The sequence below is a fragment of the Neolamprologus multifasciatus genome, chromosome 5 (assembly GCF_963576455.1).
Source record: "Neolamprologus multifasciatus chromosome 5, fNeoMul1.2, whole genome shotgun sequence".
NCBI classification, from domain to species: Eukaryota; Metazoa; Chordata; class Actinopteri; order Cichliformes; family Cichlidae; genus Neolamprologus; species Neolamprologus multifasciatus.
Window position 1 is genome coordinate 309,909 of NC_140443.1, and position 18,983 is coordinate 328,891.

An 18,983-nucleotide genomic window follows, 5' to 3' on the forward strand; every position below is an offset into this window, starting at 1 on the left:
TTACTCAAGTAAAAGTGAAAAAGCAAATTTACTCTGAAATGTATTCAAAGTAAGAAAGTAAAAAGTATCTCTTTGAAGAGTCCACCCTCATTTACATGCACAGGTAAACAGACCTGCTGTGTTAATATAACACAAAAGTAATGTTAGTGCATGAGAATACAAACAAGTGTAACTGTGGTTGTAATGAACATATTCAGCTTGGATCTGTTACACAATCACACAAACTAACCTATTTTTATGCAACATGTGAATAACACAACGTTAGTATACTTGTGCGTTTTGCAGGACGTTTCACAAAAATACATAATTAATCAAAACCCATCACATACAGATGAGTATGTCATTACAAATGATGACACTGCATGTAATCTTTAATCTGCAGTTCATCAAGCAGTCTTATCTTTCAGCAGAGCCTTTTCTTACACCTTTGCCATCTCTGAGTGAACCTGCTGGACCTTTATCAGTAACACACTGTGAGCTGCACATAAGCAGTTTGTGTGTTTGCTGATGCTCAGCCTCAGACACCATCTTACTCGTTATCATCTCTCGTCCACCTGGGCCTTACAGAGTTTCTGATTTCTCAGACTTTTTATCTGATTTAGTTCTGAGCTCAGATAAAATAATTACTGTGGGTGATTTTAACATCCATGTAGATCAACATGGCATTAATCTGTTATTAGACTCAATTCTCTCAAATCCATGGTAATGTTATGGCAGTTTTAAAGTACCAGGTATATGTACCCGCCCAAAAACCCATCTCCATAGAGACTGTGTCTGCTTCCAAAAAGACAAAAAACAAACTAAAAACCAGCAACAAACAACTTAAACATTTACAAAGAAAGAACAATACAGTATCCACACCTGAACCAAAGAGTAAAACAGTGAAATGTGGATTATTAAATATTAGGTCTCTCTCCTCCAAGTCTCTGTTAGTACATGACTTAATAATTGATCAACAAATTGATTTACTCTGCCTTACAGAAACCTGGTTGCAGCAGGATGATTATGTTAGTTTAAATGAATCAACACCCCCGAGTCATTCTAACTACCAGAAATCTCGAAGCACAGGTCGAGGGGGAGGTGTGGCAGCAATTTTTCACACCAGTCTATTAATTAATGAAAGACCAAGACAGACTTTTAATTCATTTGAAAGCCTGATGCTTAGCATTGTCCACCCCAGCTGTGAAACTCAGAAACCAGTCTTACTTGTTATCATCTATCGTCCACCTGGGCCTTACACAGAGTTTCTGTCTGATTTCTCAGACTTTATATCTGATTTAGTTCTGAGCTCAGATAAAATAATTATTGTGGGTGATTTTAACATCCATGTTGATGCTAAAAATGACAGCCTCAACATGGCATTTAATCTGTTGTTAGACTCAATTGGTTTCTCTCAAAATGTAAAAGAACCCACCCACCACTTTAATCACACTCTAGATCTTGTTTTAACATATGGCATAGAAACTGAACATTTAACAGTGTTTCCTGAAAACCCTCTCCTGTCTGATCATTTCTTGATAACATTTACAATAATTGATTACGCAGCAGTGGAGAGTGGACTTTATCAAAGTAGATGTCTTTCTGAAAGCGCTGTAACTAAGTTTAAGAATATAATCCAGCCACTGTTATCATCGTCAATGCCCTGTACCAACACAGAGCAGAGCAGCTATCTGAACGCTACCCCAACAGAGGTCGATTATCTTGTTAATAATTTCACCTCCTCACTACGTACGACTCTGGATACTGTAGCTCCAGTGAAAACTAAGGTCTCTAATCAGAAGTACCTGACCCCGTGGTATAATTCTCAAACACGTACCCTAAAGCAGATGACTCGTAATCTGGAGAGGAAATGGCGTGTCACAAATTTAGAGGATCATCATTTAGCCTGGAGAAATAGTTTGTTGCTTTATAAGAAAGCCCTCCGCAAAGCCAGAACAGCTTACTACTCATCACTGATTGAAGAAAATAAGAACAACCCCAGGTTTCTCTTCAGCACTGTAGCCAGGCTGACAAAAAGTCAGAGCTCTGTTGAGCCAACCATCCCTTTAACGTTAACTAGTGATGACTTCATGAACTTCTTCACAAATAATATTTTTATCATTAGAGAAAAAATTACCAATAATCATCCCACAGATGTAATATTATCTACAGCTACTCTTAGTACCATTGATGTTAAGTTAGACTCTTTTTCTCCAATCGATCTTTCTGAGTTAACTTCAATAATTACTTCCTCCAAACCATCAACGTGTCTTTTAGACCCCATTCCTACAAAACTGCTCAAAGAAGTCCTGCCATTGATTAATTCTTCGATCTTATATATGATCAACCTATCTCTAATAATCGGCTATGTACCACAGGCCTTCAAGGTGGCTGCAGTTAAACCTTTACTCAAAAAGCCATCTCTAGACCCAGCAGTCTTAGCTAATTATAGGCCAATCTCCAACCTTCCTTTCATATCAAAAATCCTTGAAAGAGTAGTTGTCAAACAGCTAACAGAACATCTGCAGAGGAATGGTTTATTTGAAGAGTTTCAGTCAGGTTTCAGAGCTCATCACAGCACAGAAACAGCTTTATTGAAGGTTACAAATGATCTTCTTATGGCCTCTGACAGTGGACTCATCTCTGTGCTTGTCCTTCTTGACCTTAGTGCAGCATTCGATACTGTCGACCATAATATCCTATTAGAGCGATTAGAACATGCTGTAGGTATTACAGGTATTGCACTGCAGTGGTTTGTATCATATCTATCTAATAGACTCCAATTTGTGCATGTAAATGGAGAGTCCTCTTCACACACTGAGGTTAATTATGGAGTTCCACAGGGTTCGGTGCTAGGACCAATTCTGTTTACATTATACATGCTTCCCCTAGGCAGCATCATTAGAAGACATAGCATACATTTTCACTGCTATGCAGATGACACCCAGCTCTATCTGTCCATGAAGCCAGATGACACACACCAATTAGTTAAACTGCAGGAATGTCTTAAAGACATAAAGACTTGAATGGCCACTAACTTTCTGCTTCTTAATTCAGATCAAACTGAGGTTATTGTACTCGGCGCTGAAAAGCTTAGAAATATGGTATCTAACCAGATTCTTACTCTGGATGGCATTACCTTGGCCTCCAGTAACACTGTGAGGAACCTTGGAGTCATTTTTGACCAGGATATGTCCTTCAACGCACATATTAAACAAATATGTAAGACTTCTTTCTTCCATTTGCGCAACATCTCTAAAATTAGAAATATCCTGTCTCAGAGTGACGCTGAAAAACTAGTTCATGCATTTATTACTTCCAGGCTGGACTACTGCAATTCATTATTATCAGGATGTCCAAAAAACTCACTGAAAAGCCTTCAGTTAATCCAAAATGCTGTAGCAAGAGTACTGACAGGGACTAGAAAGAGAGAGCATATTTCTCCTGTTTTGGCTTCCCTTCATTGGCTTCCTGTTAAATCCAGAATTGAATTCAAAATCCTGCTCCTCACATACAAGGTCTTAAATAATCAGGCCCCATCTTATCTTAATGACCTTGTAGTACCATATTACCCTATTAGAGCACTTCGCTCTCGCTCTGCAGGCCTACTTGTTGTTCCTAGAGTATTTAAAAGTAGAATGGGAGGGAGAGCCTTCAGTTTTCAGGCCCCTCTTCTGTGGAACCAGCTTCCAGTTTGGATTCAGGAGACAGACACTATCTCTACTTTTAAGATTAGGCTTAAAACCTTCCTTTTTGCTAAAGCATATAGTTAGGGCTGGACCAGGTGACCCTGAATCCTCCCTTAGTTATGCTGCAATAGATGTAGGCTGCCGGGGGATTCCCATGATGCATTGACTTTTTCCTTTCCAGTCACCTTTCTCACTCACTATGTGTTAACAGACCTCTCTGTATTGAATCATATCTGTTATTAACCTCTGTCTCTCTTCCACAGCATGTCTTTATCCTGTCTTCCTTCTCTCACCCCAACCGGTCGCAGCAGATGGCCCCGCCCCTCCCTGAGCCTGGTTCTGCCGGAGGTTTCTTCCTGTTAAAAGGGAGTTTTTCCTTCCCACTGTCGCCAAAGTGCTTGCTCATAGGGGGTCATATGATTGTTGGGCTTTTCTCTGTATCTATGAAGCGCCTTGAGGCGACATTTGTTGTGATTTGGCGCTATATAAATAAAATTGAATTGAATTGAATTGAATTGAATTAATTATTTTGCTATTAGAGACTGAAGTATTCGTTCCCAACATGTGGCTGTTGTTGTCTCTAATGAACTATTGTAGCATCTCCCTCGCTCTCCGGGCTGCTCTCCTTTCCCCAGACTGCGCTTCATCCCAATAGACGAAGCTGCGCCCTATTCAACGTTCCCACTGCCACGTCCACAGAAAAGCCACATTTCTGCAGCTCGAGTAAAGGCCTGGGGACAGCAGCACTTCACGGTTCAAGGTTTGAAATATATTATAAGAAAGATTTGTCTTCCTTTCCCTCCACAGACCGAGTGTTGTTTCCTCTTGAGTGGGACTCCAGGTCCTCAGCTTTGACCGCAGGACTTCATGATGCTCCAGGCGAGTAGTTAATGCCTCAATAGCCTCTGCTGACAATTCCTCCATTCACCCTAATTGTTTCCACTTCAGCTACAGGGTCAGACAAGCCTAGCAGATCTCTCACAAGTGTATTGAGTTTGGAGTTGATCTTGTGACCCAGGTGGTGAATTTCTTATCTTTTTCAGATCTGTTTATAATTCATCACTGGCCTCGTTACATCTGTTGAGTTACTGGTTCCTCCGGTGCTCTGTTGCTCTTGTCATTGTCACGGTGTGTGGGAGTGGAAAGAAAGGACCAAAACAAAGGATGAATGGGGCGGAGTCTGAAACAAGTGTTCAGGAGGGCAGCCACGTGGTCAGCAGCATCACTAGAGCTTATCTGGAGGCCAGCAGCGGTGCCAGCGACGATCCACTGTAGACCAGCTGAGGTTGCTGGTGGTGCAGCTCGGCGCAGACCTCTGGCTTAGACAGAGCAGGACCAGCAGGTGCAGAAACCTACGCTGGGCTGTGCATGGATCACAGCAGGCTCAGGTGGCTCTAGCTGGGGGTGCGCGTAGCTTGCAGCAAGCACTGGATGCTGCAGATGGAGCTCAGGTTGAGGACTGCGTCTTCTGTCCCTTAAAACCATTACAGGTGGAGGAACTGGCCGAACCTGAAGGTACAGGTGCAGGGACGTGTTGGGTCCTGGCCGCCCTCAACCTCAACCAGCTCTGCTGCTCTCTCACTTTCACTTTCTTTTGTGACCTCTGACTTCACATTTTTCAGGCGTGGCTCCGCCTCTACCTGCAGCTGTTTGTCTGGTTTTGCTGCCTCTTCCTTTGCAGCAATCAGCTGGTTTATACACACAGTAATGACGGCCTCAGGTGAGAAACTCACCTGGATTTCCTGCAGACTGAAAGTTTCTGGTGGCCACTGATGGAGGTCACAGGTCTGAGCTGAAATGATGCTTTAAAGCAGCGGTCCCCAACCCCCGGGCCTTGAACCGGTACCGGTCCGTGAGTCGTTTGGTACCGGGCCGCGAGAGTTGAGGCTCAGGTGTGAAATGTGTAGTTTTCAGGGTTTTTATCGGTTTTCAGCGTTATTTTGTTATCGTTTTTATCGTTAACTCGGTTTCCTGGGTCTTTTCACGTGTGTTATGAATAAATCTTCTTTTTTTCGGTACCAATACTAGTTTTATTTTGTTGTATTTATCCGCGACACCTTAAAGGCCGGTCCATGAAAATATTGTCGGGCATAAACCGGTCCGTGGCGCAAAAAAGGTTGGAGACCGCTGCTTTAAATGAAAGATGTTAGAAATGAAGCTCTGACTTTTTGTCCTTCCAGCCTGTTCGGCCTCTTCAGTTTGCTGTAAACCACAGACTTCTCTACGTTTGTGGGAAACATCACAGCACTGAATGGTTGCTGACTGTCTGACCATCAAGGGAAACTCTGGCATGCCAGCAGCACAACGCACAGCCAGCTGGACATAGTTTAAACATGCGCTGTATGTTCATTTATTTTAATAAAAACGCAGTAAAATTTTTAGACCTCATCTAAAACAAAGACCAGGACAAAAGCACGTGTCTGATAAAATCACAGTAAAATTAGATTTTGGTATTTGTGAGAGCGCCATCTGTTGGTCAGAAAGTGGCATCGCAACATACGGGACATTTTGCTCGGTCTGATGATGTCGCGGCTCCAACAGGACAGTTTGGCTCGTGACAGAAACGTAAAATGATGAAATTGACCTTCTACATGTGTAAAAACATGGACTTAATAATCTGATCGGTGATGCTATTGTTCGATTAATCGGGCTTAATAGTAGAAAACTACTTTTACTTGGGTTAATTATGTAATTGTATATAAAGGTTCTTGTACATTTAAGCCATAATATATTTAATAAGATTGATATAAAACACGTCCAAGTGTGTAATTGATTACTTGGTTTATTATAAACTTATTATAATAAACTTATTATAATAAGTTTATTATAATAAGTTTATAATAAACTTATTATTATAAACTTATTAATAATAAGTTTATTATAAACTTATTATTATAAACTTATTATAATAAGTTTATAATAATAAGTTTATTATAAACTTATTATAAACTTGGTTTATAATAAACTCTGCTGTTCATTTTTGACTACATTAAATGTCGATTTACGTCTTTCAAAACAAAATGTTGTTGTAATTATTCTGTTAATCACAGATCTTGTCGAGTACAAAGCGACTGATAAGAAATAAATCGTGTTCTTGGATGCAAACACTGAGAGAAGTCCACGTACTTTGTAAAGTGCTGTAAAAGAGCAGCACAACATTTTTATTTGGCACATTTGTCTTTGAAAACATTTTTAGATATTAAAAAAATCTAATGTTGCTTTAAGCTTTCATGTCAGTTTTTACTTGAAATGATAAATAAATATTTACGCTCACTGTAAATGTGCACCTGTCCTTCTCTCTTGCAGACCCCTTCCTGTAATCGTGTGCATGGCTTTGTCACGTCGGTGCTACTGGTCGCTGCAGCGCCATCTACCATCCCGCCATGATCTCTGTCCTGGAAGTGCTCGTATAATAGCAGAAGTCTCCGATGCAGCGTTGCAGCATTTCTGGCTGCAACCTCCTATCAGGTAACTGTCAGCAAAGCCAATCCATGCAGTTACAAGAGCTTCAGATTTACATCTACAAGCCTTTACCTTCCCTCTGTGAGCGCAGCAGCATGCAAACCTCTCCCTTCCTGTGTCTTTAATGTGTCTTTAATGTGCGCACAAGAATCAAAGTAGAGTCCAGTTTAAGTTGTCTCTTGCTGCCATCCCCAGGATGCGAGCCAGACAGAATACTCTCGATGGTGAGCACTGTGGGTCCAGAGCACAAACCTCGTCAGCCGGCGCAGAAAGAAGAGCTCGCTGCTTTTACGATCACGTCCACGTGATGTGAGCAGCTCAGATCCTCACTGATGTTAATCCCCAGGAACCTGAAGCATCTGACTCTCTCCACCTCTGTCCCCTCGATCTAAGAGGGAGCGTGCCCTCCACCCTGCGTGCTCCTGTAGTCCACGATGAGCTCCTCGGTCTCGCTGAGCCGCAGGTTGTTGTTCGGACACCATGATATCAGGGCTCTCACCTCTGCTCTGTTAGCAGAATCGTCTCCATCTGAAATGCAGCCGATGGAGGTGCTGTGTCTGCAGATTTAGTGATGAGCTGTGTGTGTCCACACAGTCGTGGGTGAGCAGGGTGTACAGCAGGGCTGAGCACACACAGCCATCACATCAAAAGTTGCCTGAAGAGACTTAAGGCTGCAGGATAAGATCTACAATCACAGCGGGTCTGTTTCAGCTCCAGCCTTCCCCTCTCCATGTTTGCTCTATGTTCATGTTTTTAAGTCACTGAAGTCTAAACTCCTGGGAAGTCGACATGTAGCTGGTGGAGGCATCAGTCGCAGCCTCATTGCTGACTCTGTGCTTCCTCACGGCCGATGGCGGCTTTGAGTGCAGACTCTCTCCCGTCCTCTGCGTCTGTGGGGATGGCGTTCACTCTGATGCAGCGTCCTGATGACACAGTTTGTGCTCCAGTGGTCAGTGTTGGGAAGGTTACTTTTAAAATGTATTCCACTACAGATTACAGATTACATGTCCCAAAATGTATTCTGTAACGTATTCTGATATGTGACTCAATGAGAGTAACATATCAGAATACATATTTATTATATAAGAAACGTATTTATTACCATTACTGAAGGTTACTCGCCACACCAACACCAGCTAGCTTTTTCATCTTAAAACGAGTAACAGTGGGGTGGACATCACTCTGTTACTCCCCAACACTGGCAGATGGGAGTCAAAAGTACTGATCTGTATGCGTAGCTTTACATCAGCTCTTAGATGTTCCCCATTACTGATGGAAATCTGACGTCTAAGCTGCCACTTTTCATCCTCCCTGATGAATCTGATGTGTTGCAGGTATATAGATGTGTGACTGTTGAAGTGAGGCTGAGCAAACACAGGAAGCATAAAAGACCAAATGTTTATTATTTATTGTTGAAAAGTGACCATCAGAGTTTCTAAGGCAGGCGCGTTCAAAATACAGCTCTGAGTCAAAGAGTCGGACGCGAGTCCAGACCGGCAGGGACGGACATCTGCAGCCCGAGGACGAGTCAGCGTGAGGTCTGCAGGTGACGCTCACTGTCTGCGCTCTCAAACAGGAAGTTATTTCTACGTCACACAGGAAATGAGGTCACACAGAAATAGAAAAAACTCTAAAACAGGAAACAGATCTGAGACTTCGACTAGAGTTTTAAATCATGAACTTTAAACCAATGACGACTCTTCACAGGACAGATACGACCGATTAATGAACTAATCATCTGAGGCCTGAGCCGTGCTCGCAGGACCTGATGACTCTACCATGATCGATTAGAAAAGCAGCCGTGTTAGGATGGAAGACACGTTCAGTGCAGCGACGAGGAGATCGGGCCGCGCCTGGTCTCAGCGGACGGACTCCTCAGCCCATGTAGGGGTACTTCCACTCTGTGAGGGGGACGTGCGTCCGCTTCACGGTCTGCGGAGACGTCCACCTCAGGACGTAGTGAGGACCTCCAGGTTTGTCGTTTGTACCTGCCACACAAAGCAAACAGCGTCTTATGGTCACACGTCGTTTGGTCCTCACTTATGTTTACGTCAGGTAAGCGCCCTCTGGTGGACAAACTACGTAACACGTGTAACAGGCGTTGACAAATATTTCAGATATATCTGTGATATTCTGATCAGACAAAACAGAAAGTACTCGAGTAAATGTACTCTGTTACGCTCCAGCTGAGGTCAGAGCAGTGGCGATGCTAACCTGAAGCTCTGGCGCCCCCGAACGGCTGCTGAGCCACGATGGAGCCGGTGGATTTGTCGTTGATGTAGTAGTTTCCCGCGGCGTTCCTCAGCACGCTGGAGGCTTCGTCGATCACCTTCCTGTGACGGAAACCAGAACAACACACAGAGTTCAAACTTCCTCTGAATCCATCGCTGTTAGAGCTCCGCCTCTTTCTCACTGTAACCCACTGACAGTCAAACAGGAAGTGGCTGAGGGCGAGGCTTACTCGTCCTTGGCGAACACGGCTCCGGTCAGCGCGTACGGCGACGTGGCGTCGATCAGCCGCAGAACCTCTCTGTAGTCCTTCTCAGGATAAACGTAGACGGCGAGGACGGGCCCGAAGATCTCCTGCAGAACACGCGTGTTCATTTAAACACGCAGAAACACGGGATCAGGAAGGCGGACACATGCAGATGGCGTGAACATGACAACATCGTGAGGAAAGCAGCTGAGGTAATAATGATCCGTGACACTCGCTCACGCAGCTCGCCGACACGCCCGTGTGCGCTCGCCAAGCTGCATACATGAAACTGTAAATAAGGACTCATGAAGGATGCACACAGGAAGTAGGGAGACGGTTACCGAGGTGATGGGAACAAGCTGATGCTTCTTTGTTTGTATGTTTTAAACATGCTCAAAATAAATAAAACTCAAACATTTCGAGACAAAAGAAGCAAAGAGGGAGAAACAAAGGAGCAGATGAAGTTAAGTCACTGCTCAAGTCTGTTTCCTTTCATCGATCGCGTGAAAGCAGCCGACTGCAGCGCCCCCGTGTGGACGCTTATGGAAAAACCACAAATCAGCACGAGCACTTCCTGCTAAACGTAAACTTAAAGCTTTCTGAAGTCAAAGAACAAGTTTAACTTTGCGGTTCTTCTCGTTCCTCGCGTTTCAGATTTGTTTAGTCGTTTCTGTCGGACACACGAGCGCCGTCCTGTAGGCGGTAAAAACGCTGATTTTCAGTCCGTACCTCGTTCATGATGGCGTCCTGCGGGTCTTTGGTCTCGATGATGGTCGGCTCCACGAAGTAGCCCTTCTTGTCGTCGCAGTTTCCTCCGGCGATGACTTTCAGGTTTGGGGAAGACTTGGCGCGCTCGAGCCACTTCTTTATCCGCCCAAACGACTGCAGGAGGAGACGAGCAAACGGGGCTCATGACGTCACCCACCGACATACTAACACAGACTTTTTTCCAAGCGACAGGATGTTTACCTTGTCGTCGATCACGGCTGATAAGAAGGTGCTGAAGTCCTCGACAGGCTGAGGAAACAGAGGAAATCAGTGAGACTCAAACATCACACACTCAGAGCGAAACTTTAGGACCGCCCCCACGTCCTGTTGGTGGCCCACAGCTGACTGAGTCACCTGCAGCAAATCATTAACGCTCAAATAATGCAGGACGTGAGTGCGAACACGACTGCACGCTTCTGCACGTCAGGCTGAATCAGCTGGATGTTCTGCTGGAGGTTTCTTCCTGTTAAAAGGGAGTTTTTCCTTCCCACTGTCGCCAAAGTGCTGCTCATAGGGGTCATATGATTGTTGGGGTTTCTCTGTGTGTGTTATTGTAGGTCGACCTTACGATATAAAGCTCCCTGTTTTTGAAAATTGAATTGTTATGAATGAACATCTAACCCTGAATAAATACTGATCGCTTATGAAAAGCTCAGACTTTTGAAACCGCTTCTGTGTGCACGTCTCAAACGACGCTAACATCTGCAACTCGCCCACAAAACCTCAAACACGCGCAGACGAATCGCCTGATACGCACAGGAGACGCCACACGTGGTCAAAAGACACAAATTAATGCTGCCCGCTTCGCGCAGATGTAAGCTGCGTTCAAGTCCTGGTGTAAAGCTGGGACAGCGGGCGTTTCTTTTTCCAAACACACAGAACAGCTGGTCTCCCCACCACAACAGTTTTACAGTCATAGACACTGAACAGGAGCCTGCTGGGAGCAGCATGTTTGTCACTGTGTGTCAGCCAATCCCTCTACATTTGAATAGATATGATCCAGGTGGTGTGAAATAACTCTTTGATGTTAATCTCTCGATTTTCTGACAATAGCAGGCTAACGCTGGTGTTAGCTTAACCACTAATAGAGGAGGATAGAGGACGCCCATTTGTCCCAGGTTTACACTGGGACTTGAACTCAGCTTACATTAGTGGGTCTGTGTGAAGCCGGCACTGTGACACTTGTCTCAACATGCGGGCGATTCGTCCACACGTGTTTCAGGTAAGCGAGCGATGTTAGAGTCGTCCTTCGTAAAGTCCGAGGTTTTAAACGACCCGTTCTGATTCTCGGCTGACGTCATTAAAAAAACCCAAACAGATAAAAACCAAACTGAACGTGTTGCATGAAATCTGAGGCGAGCAAAGCCGCTCGCCGCTCCACGCCAACACGCAGCAGCTCTCTGTACTCACGTCGCCCACTCGGATGTCCTTGTGGATGGCGAGCAGCTGCTCTTTGATCTGCGGCCACAGGCTGTCCGGTACGTACATCCTCGAGCAGGCCGAGCACTTCTGACCTCCATACTCGAACGCCGAGCGAATGGTTCCCATCACCACGCTCTGGACCTCCGCTGACGTGTGGACGAAGTGGAAATTCTTCCCCCCGCACTCTGAAAACACAAAGAAGTGACGGACACGAGCTGCTTTGAAACGAAGTAGTGAGAGCGGACAGCGAGGAGCGCTCCTGACCTCCTGCCAGTCGAGGGAAAGTCCTGTAGACGTCCAGGTTCTGCGCGACCTGCTTCCAAAGACGCTTAAACGTCCTACGAACACAGAACCATTTGTAAGAGACGGACAGGACGAAAGACGTTTCACACATCAACTCTGACAAACTGAAACTGCAGTTCCACTAACATCCAGCAGAGGCGCCAGCAGCGAGTCAGGATGTTAGTTTACGGCCCCTTTGGTCCCCCTTTATAACAACTGTTATAACGGCTGTATTAAAGAAAGCGTCACAGTTTTATTTACTGCTCAGTCCTCAGGAGTCAGAGACAAGCTGACACCTGTGGGAGGGGACAAAGTTTTTATAGCTCACCTGTTTAAACTGTGCTAAGCTTGTTATTATTGGGGGCGTGACCAGCTTCACCTGAACTGAACCTCTGGACTGTGTTTGTGCTGCTGGAGTATTTTAATGATCTGACCAATAACTGCTGTGAGGTCACTGTACTAACAGAGCGTCCAAGAAGGCGGAGCTCCAGCTTTGGTGCACAGCGAGATTCAGAGATTGAGTGTTTAGACTCTGCAGGACATTCTTGTGTGGAAACAGTCGTAAACATCCTTACGGCACACTGCCGGTGAAGTTGATGCCTGCCAGGTGCTCCGAGGCGGTGACGGCGTCTCCGAACACGGGACCATCAGCGGGCAAGAACTGGATGATGTTTGGCGGCATGCCGCACTCCCTGAGGATTTTATACACAGAGTAGCTGGCAGACATGGCGGTGTCGCTCGGCTTCCAGAGAACGACGTTACCCTGCAAGACATGACAACAGTCCACAGATCAGATCCTCCATCAGCCACAAACAGGACAACTTTATTAAAAAGCGAGTTAATGAAGACAGCTGCTTCTATTAAGAGCAGAGTCATCTGATCTATTAGCCCAAACAAATCAGTCACGCAGCATGAACGCACAGAAGGAGCCGTCAGGTCAGTGAGCGGCAGCAGCTCGTTATGTTCTCACGTCCTGCGGGGAAATCGTCCGGTATCTGGGAGCTTTGGGAACGTTAAACCTGAATCTGACCTGTGGGGTGTTTGGACGCATCACCTGCAGCCTCGCACTGCCCTGTCTGTTCATTAAAGTCAGAAGAGAACTGAGCCACCAGTGGGTGACCCACAGTGTGAGTTAAATTCACAGAAGAGTCAAACATCAGACACTGAATCTCAGCTGGTTGGTGAAGCTGCAGAAACAGGTGACATCACGGGACGCTCGCCGCGTCGCTCATAACGACCCCTCACACCGAGTCACACCGAGTGGAGCCGAGCGCGCGGCGGTGAAAGAGGCTTTTGTGAGCCAGCTGACACAAACACGACCACACTCACCATCAGAGCCGGGGTGCCCGCCAGGTTTCCACCAATGGCAGTGAAGTTAAACGGAGCCACGGCAGCTACAAACCCCTGAAAGACAAAGACATGAGAGCGTCAGCTGACCCGAGGAGGAAGCACCGCCTCACAGGTCCACCTGTTTACGTGTGACACGCAGGCGTTACACATGCAACGTGCCCCAGAGCGCCGTTTCCTTCACTCACAGGTTCACAGAAAAAAAAAAAAGCACACACAGCAAGAGAACCAATCATAATCATCGCTGTGACCAGCGCTTCACAGCAGGTCCAGCGCTTCACAGCACGTCCAACGCTGCACAGCAGGTCCAACGCTACACAGCAGGTCCAGCGCTTCACAGCAGGTCCAACGCTGCACAGCAGGTCCAACGCTGCACAGCAGGTCCAGCGCTTCACAGCAGGTCCAGCGCTTCACAGCAGGTCCAACGCTGCACAGCAGGTCCAACGCTTCACAGCAGGTCCAACGCTTCACAGCAGGTCCAACGCTGCACAGCAGGTCCAACGCTTCACAGCAGGTCCAACGCTGGACTACACAAAATCATCGCGTTTCCACTTATGGCGACAACAGGAAGTGATGTCATGTTGTGCAGAGTAAAATGTGTTTCTGTTGTTGCTACAGCTAACTCTCAGCCTCCTTCGTACACACGGCGCTTCTTCTCGAGTCACACTGAACACGTGGCTTTAACGAGCAGGTCCAAACAAACGCCACCGCAGCGTGAGCATGTGACTCCGAGGTCACGGTTAATCAGAAACAGCTGATTCATCAATCGTCTGCTGATGTCAGCGTATTTGTCTCCTACGTGAGGAAGTCACGATGTGACCTGATTTTTACCTCCAGGCCTCGGTACAGCAGCGTGTTGGCGCTTCCCTCTGCGTCCAGCGGCTGCTGCCGCTGCAGCTCGATGGCGTGTTTGCAATTAAACCTGAAGAAGTCGATGAGCTCCGCGGCAGCGTCGATCTCCGCCTGCACCACCGTCTTCCCCTGAACGCCCACAAACGAGACAACAAGGGAAACAACTGTGAGGACACGCCCCTCGTTATTCTGTCCCCGCCCCCCGGCTCACCTACCGTACCTGTCCGATCATGGTCTTGGCCAGGATCTCGGCTCTCCTAGGTCCGCTTATGACGTCGGCGGCTTTGAAGAGGATCTGAGCTCGGTCCTCGACGGGCTTCAGGTCCCACTCCTTCCTCGCCGCCACAGACGCCGCGATGGCTTTGTTGATGAGCTCCTGCACGGGACACAGAGGACATGACCAAAACATACTGACAACCAGGGTTTCTGCCCCGAGAGCGCGGACGCTTCACGATTAGATGGCAGGAGTCCCGTCACGCTGCACCTGCGATGAGCTCACCTTGTCAGCGTAGCAGAACTTCGCCACCTTGTGTGAGTGATTGAAGGGCTGGAAGAGGAAAGCAGAGAGAGCTGTGACACCTCAGCGTGCGCTAAAGGTAAACGTGACTGAACGACCAGCGTTTCCTCACAGAGAGCTGGTATCTGATGTCTTTGGTCCACACGTGCTCGTCTCCCACCACACACGGGATCTCCTCCGTCCTCCCCTTCAGGCTCGCCAAGGCCTGCAGACACACAGCAGGGAGTAAGGAGTGAGAGGGGTGAGAGGGGTAAGAGAGGGGCGAGGGAGGGACGAAGGAGTGAGAAGAAGGAGGGAGGGTGAGGAGGAGCAGAGTGAGCTCAGACCTTCAGCAGCTCCGCCCTCTCATGGCTGCCCTCGTTGAAGCTCAGGATCGGCTCATTTTTCACCTCCACAGCTGCACAGGGGAACGTCTTAAACCTGCAAACACACACACACACAGACACACACACACACATCAGGGTACATAAAACAAGCCTGGAGCAGCTGGATTTGAGCTGATCAAACTGGTCCCACTGGGAGGATGCTGGACTCCTGAACTGTGCAGCTAATCAGTAACCAAAGACAGACAGACACACACGCACGCACACACAGACGCACACACACACACACACGCACGCACGCACACACACGCACACACACAGACACACACACACACACACAGTCTCTCCTCTCTGCAGGTTTTCTGCTTTCACAGGGCTGAGCTGACTGAAGGGAAGCCGTCTGTCAGGACCTCCACGTCTTCACGTCACAGCTTCTTCTTCTCTGCGACCCCCTAATGTGCCCCCCCGTCACATGTCAATCACACGCATCGTTCCTCCTATTGGTGGTTGCATCAGTTGCAGCGGTTTCCCGAGCGTCTCAAATCACTGACATTACAGACACATGTTTCTCTGCTGGATCTGTTGTTTATCTGTCAGTGCAGGTGTGTGTGAGAGGAAGATGAACCGAGGCCGAGCCGCGCTGTTTGCTGATGTTTCTCACGACCTGGTTATTCCAGCCGGATCCCGCTGAGCAGGATCGCTGCAGCGCCTCCTTCATCTATGATTAACCCGTCTGAACTCTGAGCACAAGGTCGGCCAGCTGCTGTTTGCATTGGAAGAGGCGGCGACACGCCGGCTGGTGGCATGTCGGGCATTCACACACAGCCAAGTGGCTCTGCAGCCCAAACGATGACAGCAAAACGAATCTGAGCCCGTTCAGTGAAAATCACGCGAAACACAGTGGATGACCTTAACGAGCAGGTAATCCCGTGTAGCGTTAACATGTAGCTCTTCTGATTTTGATTAACACACGTGGCGTTCGTGTGTCAGGTTGAACTTCATACAGAGGTTACCCAGGCTACAGATTCACCTGGAGCTCAAACATCATAATTTCACTCAGACAGGACAACACAACCATCCATAATTCAGAATCCTCATCGCTCCTATGTTGAAAGCTCTGTTGCTGCTTAATTGGACTGTAAACCCAGAGTCATCGACACCCCTGAAACTCCCCGTTTTAACGGCCCACAGGCCGGTGTAATCTGAAGAGAGCCCGCGGTACCACGTGTGCTTTTTACTGTAAATGAGTGACTGTACAGGTGAACGTGTCATTACACGTGCACTACAGGCCACGGCATGAAACCAGGCAGTGATGGCAGTATGACATCGATACTCCAAAGCGTCCAAGGTGCATTTTCCTTGAACCACTGCTTCAGTGTGGAAAATCACATGTGACCAATGAGGTCCCCTGAATAAATCACATGATTGGTCGAGACCATTGATAACGCTTTGTATCGCCTCAGTGCCGTGTGAATGTGCGTTTTGAAAGCTGGAGACATTTTCAACAAGAAAAGAAACAAAAACAGTGGAAAATTATTGTTTGTCATTAAAATCTTGAAATCTCGATGCCATGGAAACAACCACACCTGCCCTGATTACACGCCATCCCTCACATCCTCCGTTTCCCCGGCACGCCTTCTTCAAACTACTACATTACAGGAGTTTACAGAATCGACATCCATCTTTGCAAAGTTGTGTTTTATCGTCCACACAGACCTTCATCACTCTCAGCACCATTAGTACAACACTGTTACGCAGTCTCCTTTTTCACCACTAGATGTCACTGAAACGACGCTTTGCATGAATGAACCGATTTTCAATACAGTTGGTGAAATGGTTCATTGCTTTATTTGCGCAGCACTATACACGGCTGAAGGGGTTCTTCCTGTTAAAAGGGAGTTTTTCCTTCCCACTGCCACCAAGTGCTTGCTCATAGGGGTCATCTGATTGTTTCCCTGTGTTATTGTAGTCTTCACCTCACATTATAAAGCTCCTTGAGATTACTGTTGCTGTGTTACAAATAAAACTGAATTGAATTGAGGTATTTTTCCATGCCCTCCGGCCTGGACTGGCCCCTTTGGTTGTGGCTCCTGGAACCACCTGTTTGACACCAAGTTTACACACTGACTTCTTTATCAAATGTTTGTAAGATATCTTGTTTGTTTTCATCCGAGCCTCTCGATTAAACACACCTTTCAGGTAAATGGCGTAATAAAATGTATTCTTAAAGATCTTCCGGGATTCATGGAGTGGTTCCCAGATGGCACCACCGGAGGTGCGAAAGGTAACAATGTCTAGCAGGTGTCTTCTTACCTGTGCTTCCTTCTATTCCCCTGACTGTGATGGAGTATGAAAGTAGTATTAAAACATACAGTACTTGAGTAAAAGTACTTGGTTCAAGTTTGTTTGCGGTCAGTTCAGGCAGCAGCTGCCGATCAGGTGTCATTACATAACCTGTAAACCTGTCACAAGCGACCCACTGGACCGTTACCGCCCTACACGGCCAGCCTGGACCTCCACGCATGATCCGTCCCGTCACAGCATCGGTTATCGATCAGGATATCAGGTTATCGGAGTCGGAGGCCCTGAGGAGGCTAATTAGCTAAATGACATGCTGTAGAACTCAAGGAGTCTCGTGCGGGAGACATGCGCAGACCTACCCCCTCCAGGACCGACACACGGCCGCCCTCACGTGGAGCATCTTCCCGCCACAAGCTGCTGATTCACGCTGAAGGAAAAAACCTATAGACCCGCTAGCAGAGCCGATCTGGCCGGAACATGGATCAATAAACGATCGGAATCAACTTTCAGGTGACACCGCCCCCCCAGTCGACTACACACACATCCCAACTCACTGCGACCGGAAAGGGGACACTGGTTTACTTATATCGTTCAAGTGCTTCACGCTGTCGCTACACATTGGTGACATAACTCTACTTTACTAGCGTGTCACTAGAAAACCATTTTTAATCTCTCAGTTTGGACTAAACAAGAGCAAATATGTTTACAAACCTTCAGGAATCATAGATTCCCCCCCTCCCCACTACCTACGATGGAACCTTCCACGAATCTGCCATTGGCTACTCAGTAACCAATAAAAATAGGGTTATGGTTAGGGTTGAAACAGGTCAGCCAATCAGAGGCCATATTCCAGGGGCCGGAACGAGGCTCCATATTTGACGATGTTCCTGATCTTTGGGTCAAGTCTGCAGTGTCTCTCTGATCATTTATTTGATTGTATTTCATATTTAATATTTTTTTATTTTATAGATACTTTTGCGCTTCATTATTAAAATTGAATTGTATAATATTAACTTAAATTAAACAGAAATTGTATTTTTTTAAGTTAAGTATACAACTCAACATGTGTTCTGTATTTTAAATAAATCACATGCACATTAAAGTGGCCTGTTTCATAGCTGTCCTATTCATATTTGTGTTGGGCTGGCTCCAGTCCTGAGGTTCACTGGACTTGTGAAACCTGGAGGAGCAGGTGGATTATCCTTCTGAGAAGAGCTGCTGAAAATAATCAGAATACTTTATTCCGATTCTGATTAAACGGTGGCCATGAACAGCCATGAACGATGGCTAAGTTATGAGAGCCAAAGATGAAGCACGTTGGCTCTCTGAAGTCATGCTGTCATTTACGTCACGAAAACGTTTATTTAATCCTGCTGTCATCTGCGGGATTAAATAGTCAGTAATGACACAGAACGACCACAAGATGGAGACATAAACCTCTGACTGAACTCAAGACGAGACGAGATCTTTTATTGTCCACAGGTTCTCAGGTGGAGTCTCTTGCAGTAAAGCCAGGTGTGCCCTCTGAACATTATTACTGCATATGCACAAAAACAATGCTTTGA

At 46.5% G+C, this 18,983-nt stretch overlaps 1 protein-coding gene across 2 annotated transcripts; it reads right to left on the reverse strand.

Moving 5' to 3' along the window:
• Positions 1 to 8,519: 8,519 nt before the first annotated feature.
• aldh4a1 (aldehyde dehydrogenase 4 family, member A1) lies at positions 8,520 to 17,938 on the reverse strand. 2 transcript variants are annotated; one of them, XM_085161396.1, is made up of 15 exons: positions 17,778 to 17,938; positions 15,121 to 15,214; positions 14,907 to 14,999; positions 14,777 to 14,824; positions 14,498 to 14,653; positions 14,257 to 14,406; positions 13,408 to 13,482; positions 12,654 to 12,841; positions 12,061 to 12,134; positions 11,785 to 11,981; positions 10,576 to 10,623; positions 10,336 to 10,488; positions 9,592 to 9,713; positions 9,345 to 9,463; positions 8,520 to 9,118 (listed from the first exon to the last, which is right to left on the reverse strand). In XM_085161396.1, exons 1-15 carry the CDS (start codon positions 17,816 to 17,818, stop codon positions 9,006 to 9,008), a joined length of 1,671 nt encoding a protein of 556 aa, XP_085017522.1. In that variant the 5' UTR covers positions 17,819 to 17,938; the 3' UTR covers positions 8,520 to 9,005. The 2 variants fall into 2 exon arrangements, with proteins under 2 accessions (XP_085017522.1, XP_085017523.1); XM_085161397.1 differs by lacking the exon at positions 17,778 to 17,938 and adding an exon at positions 15,680 to 16,114.
• Positions 17,939 to 18,983: the final 1,045 nt, after the last annotated feature.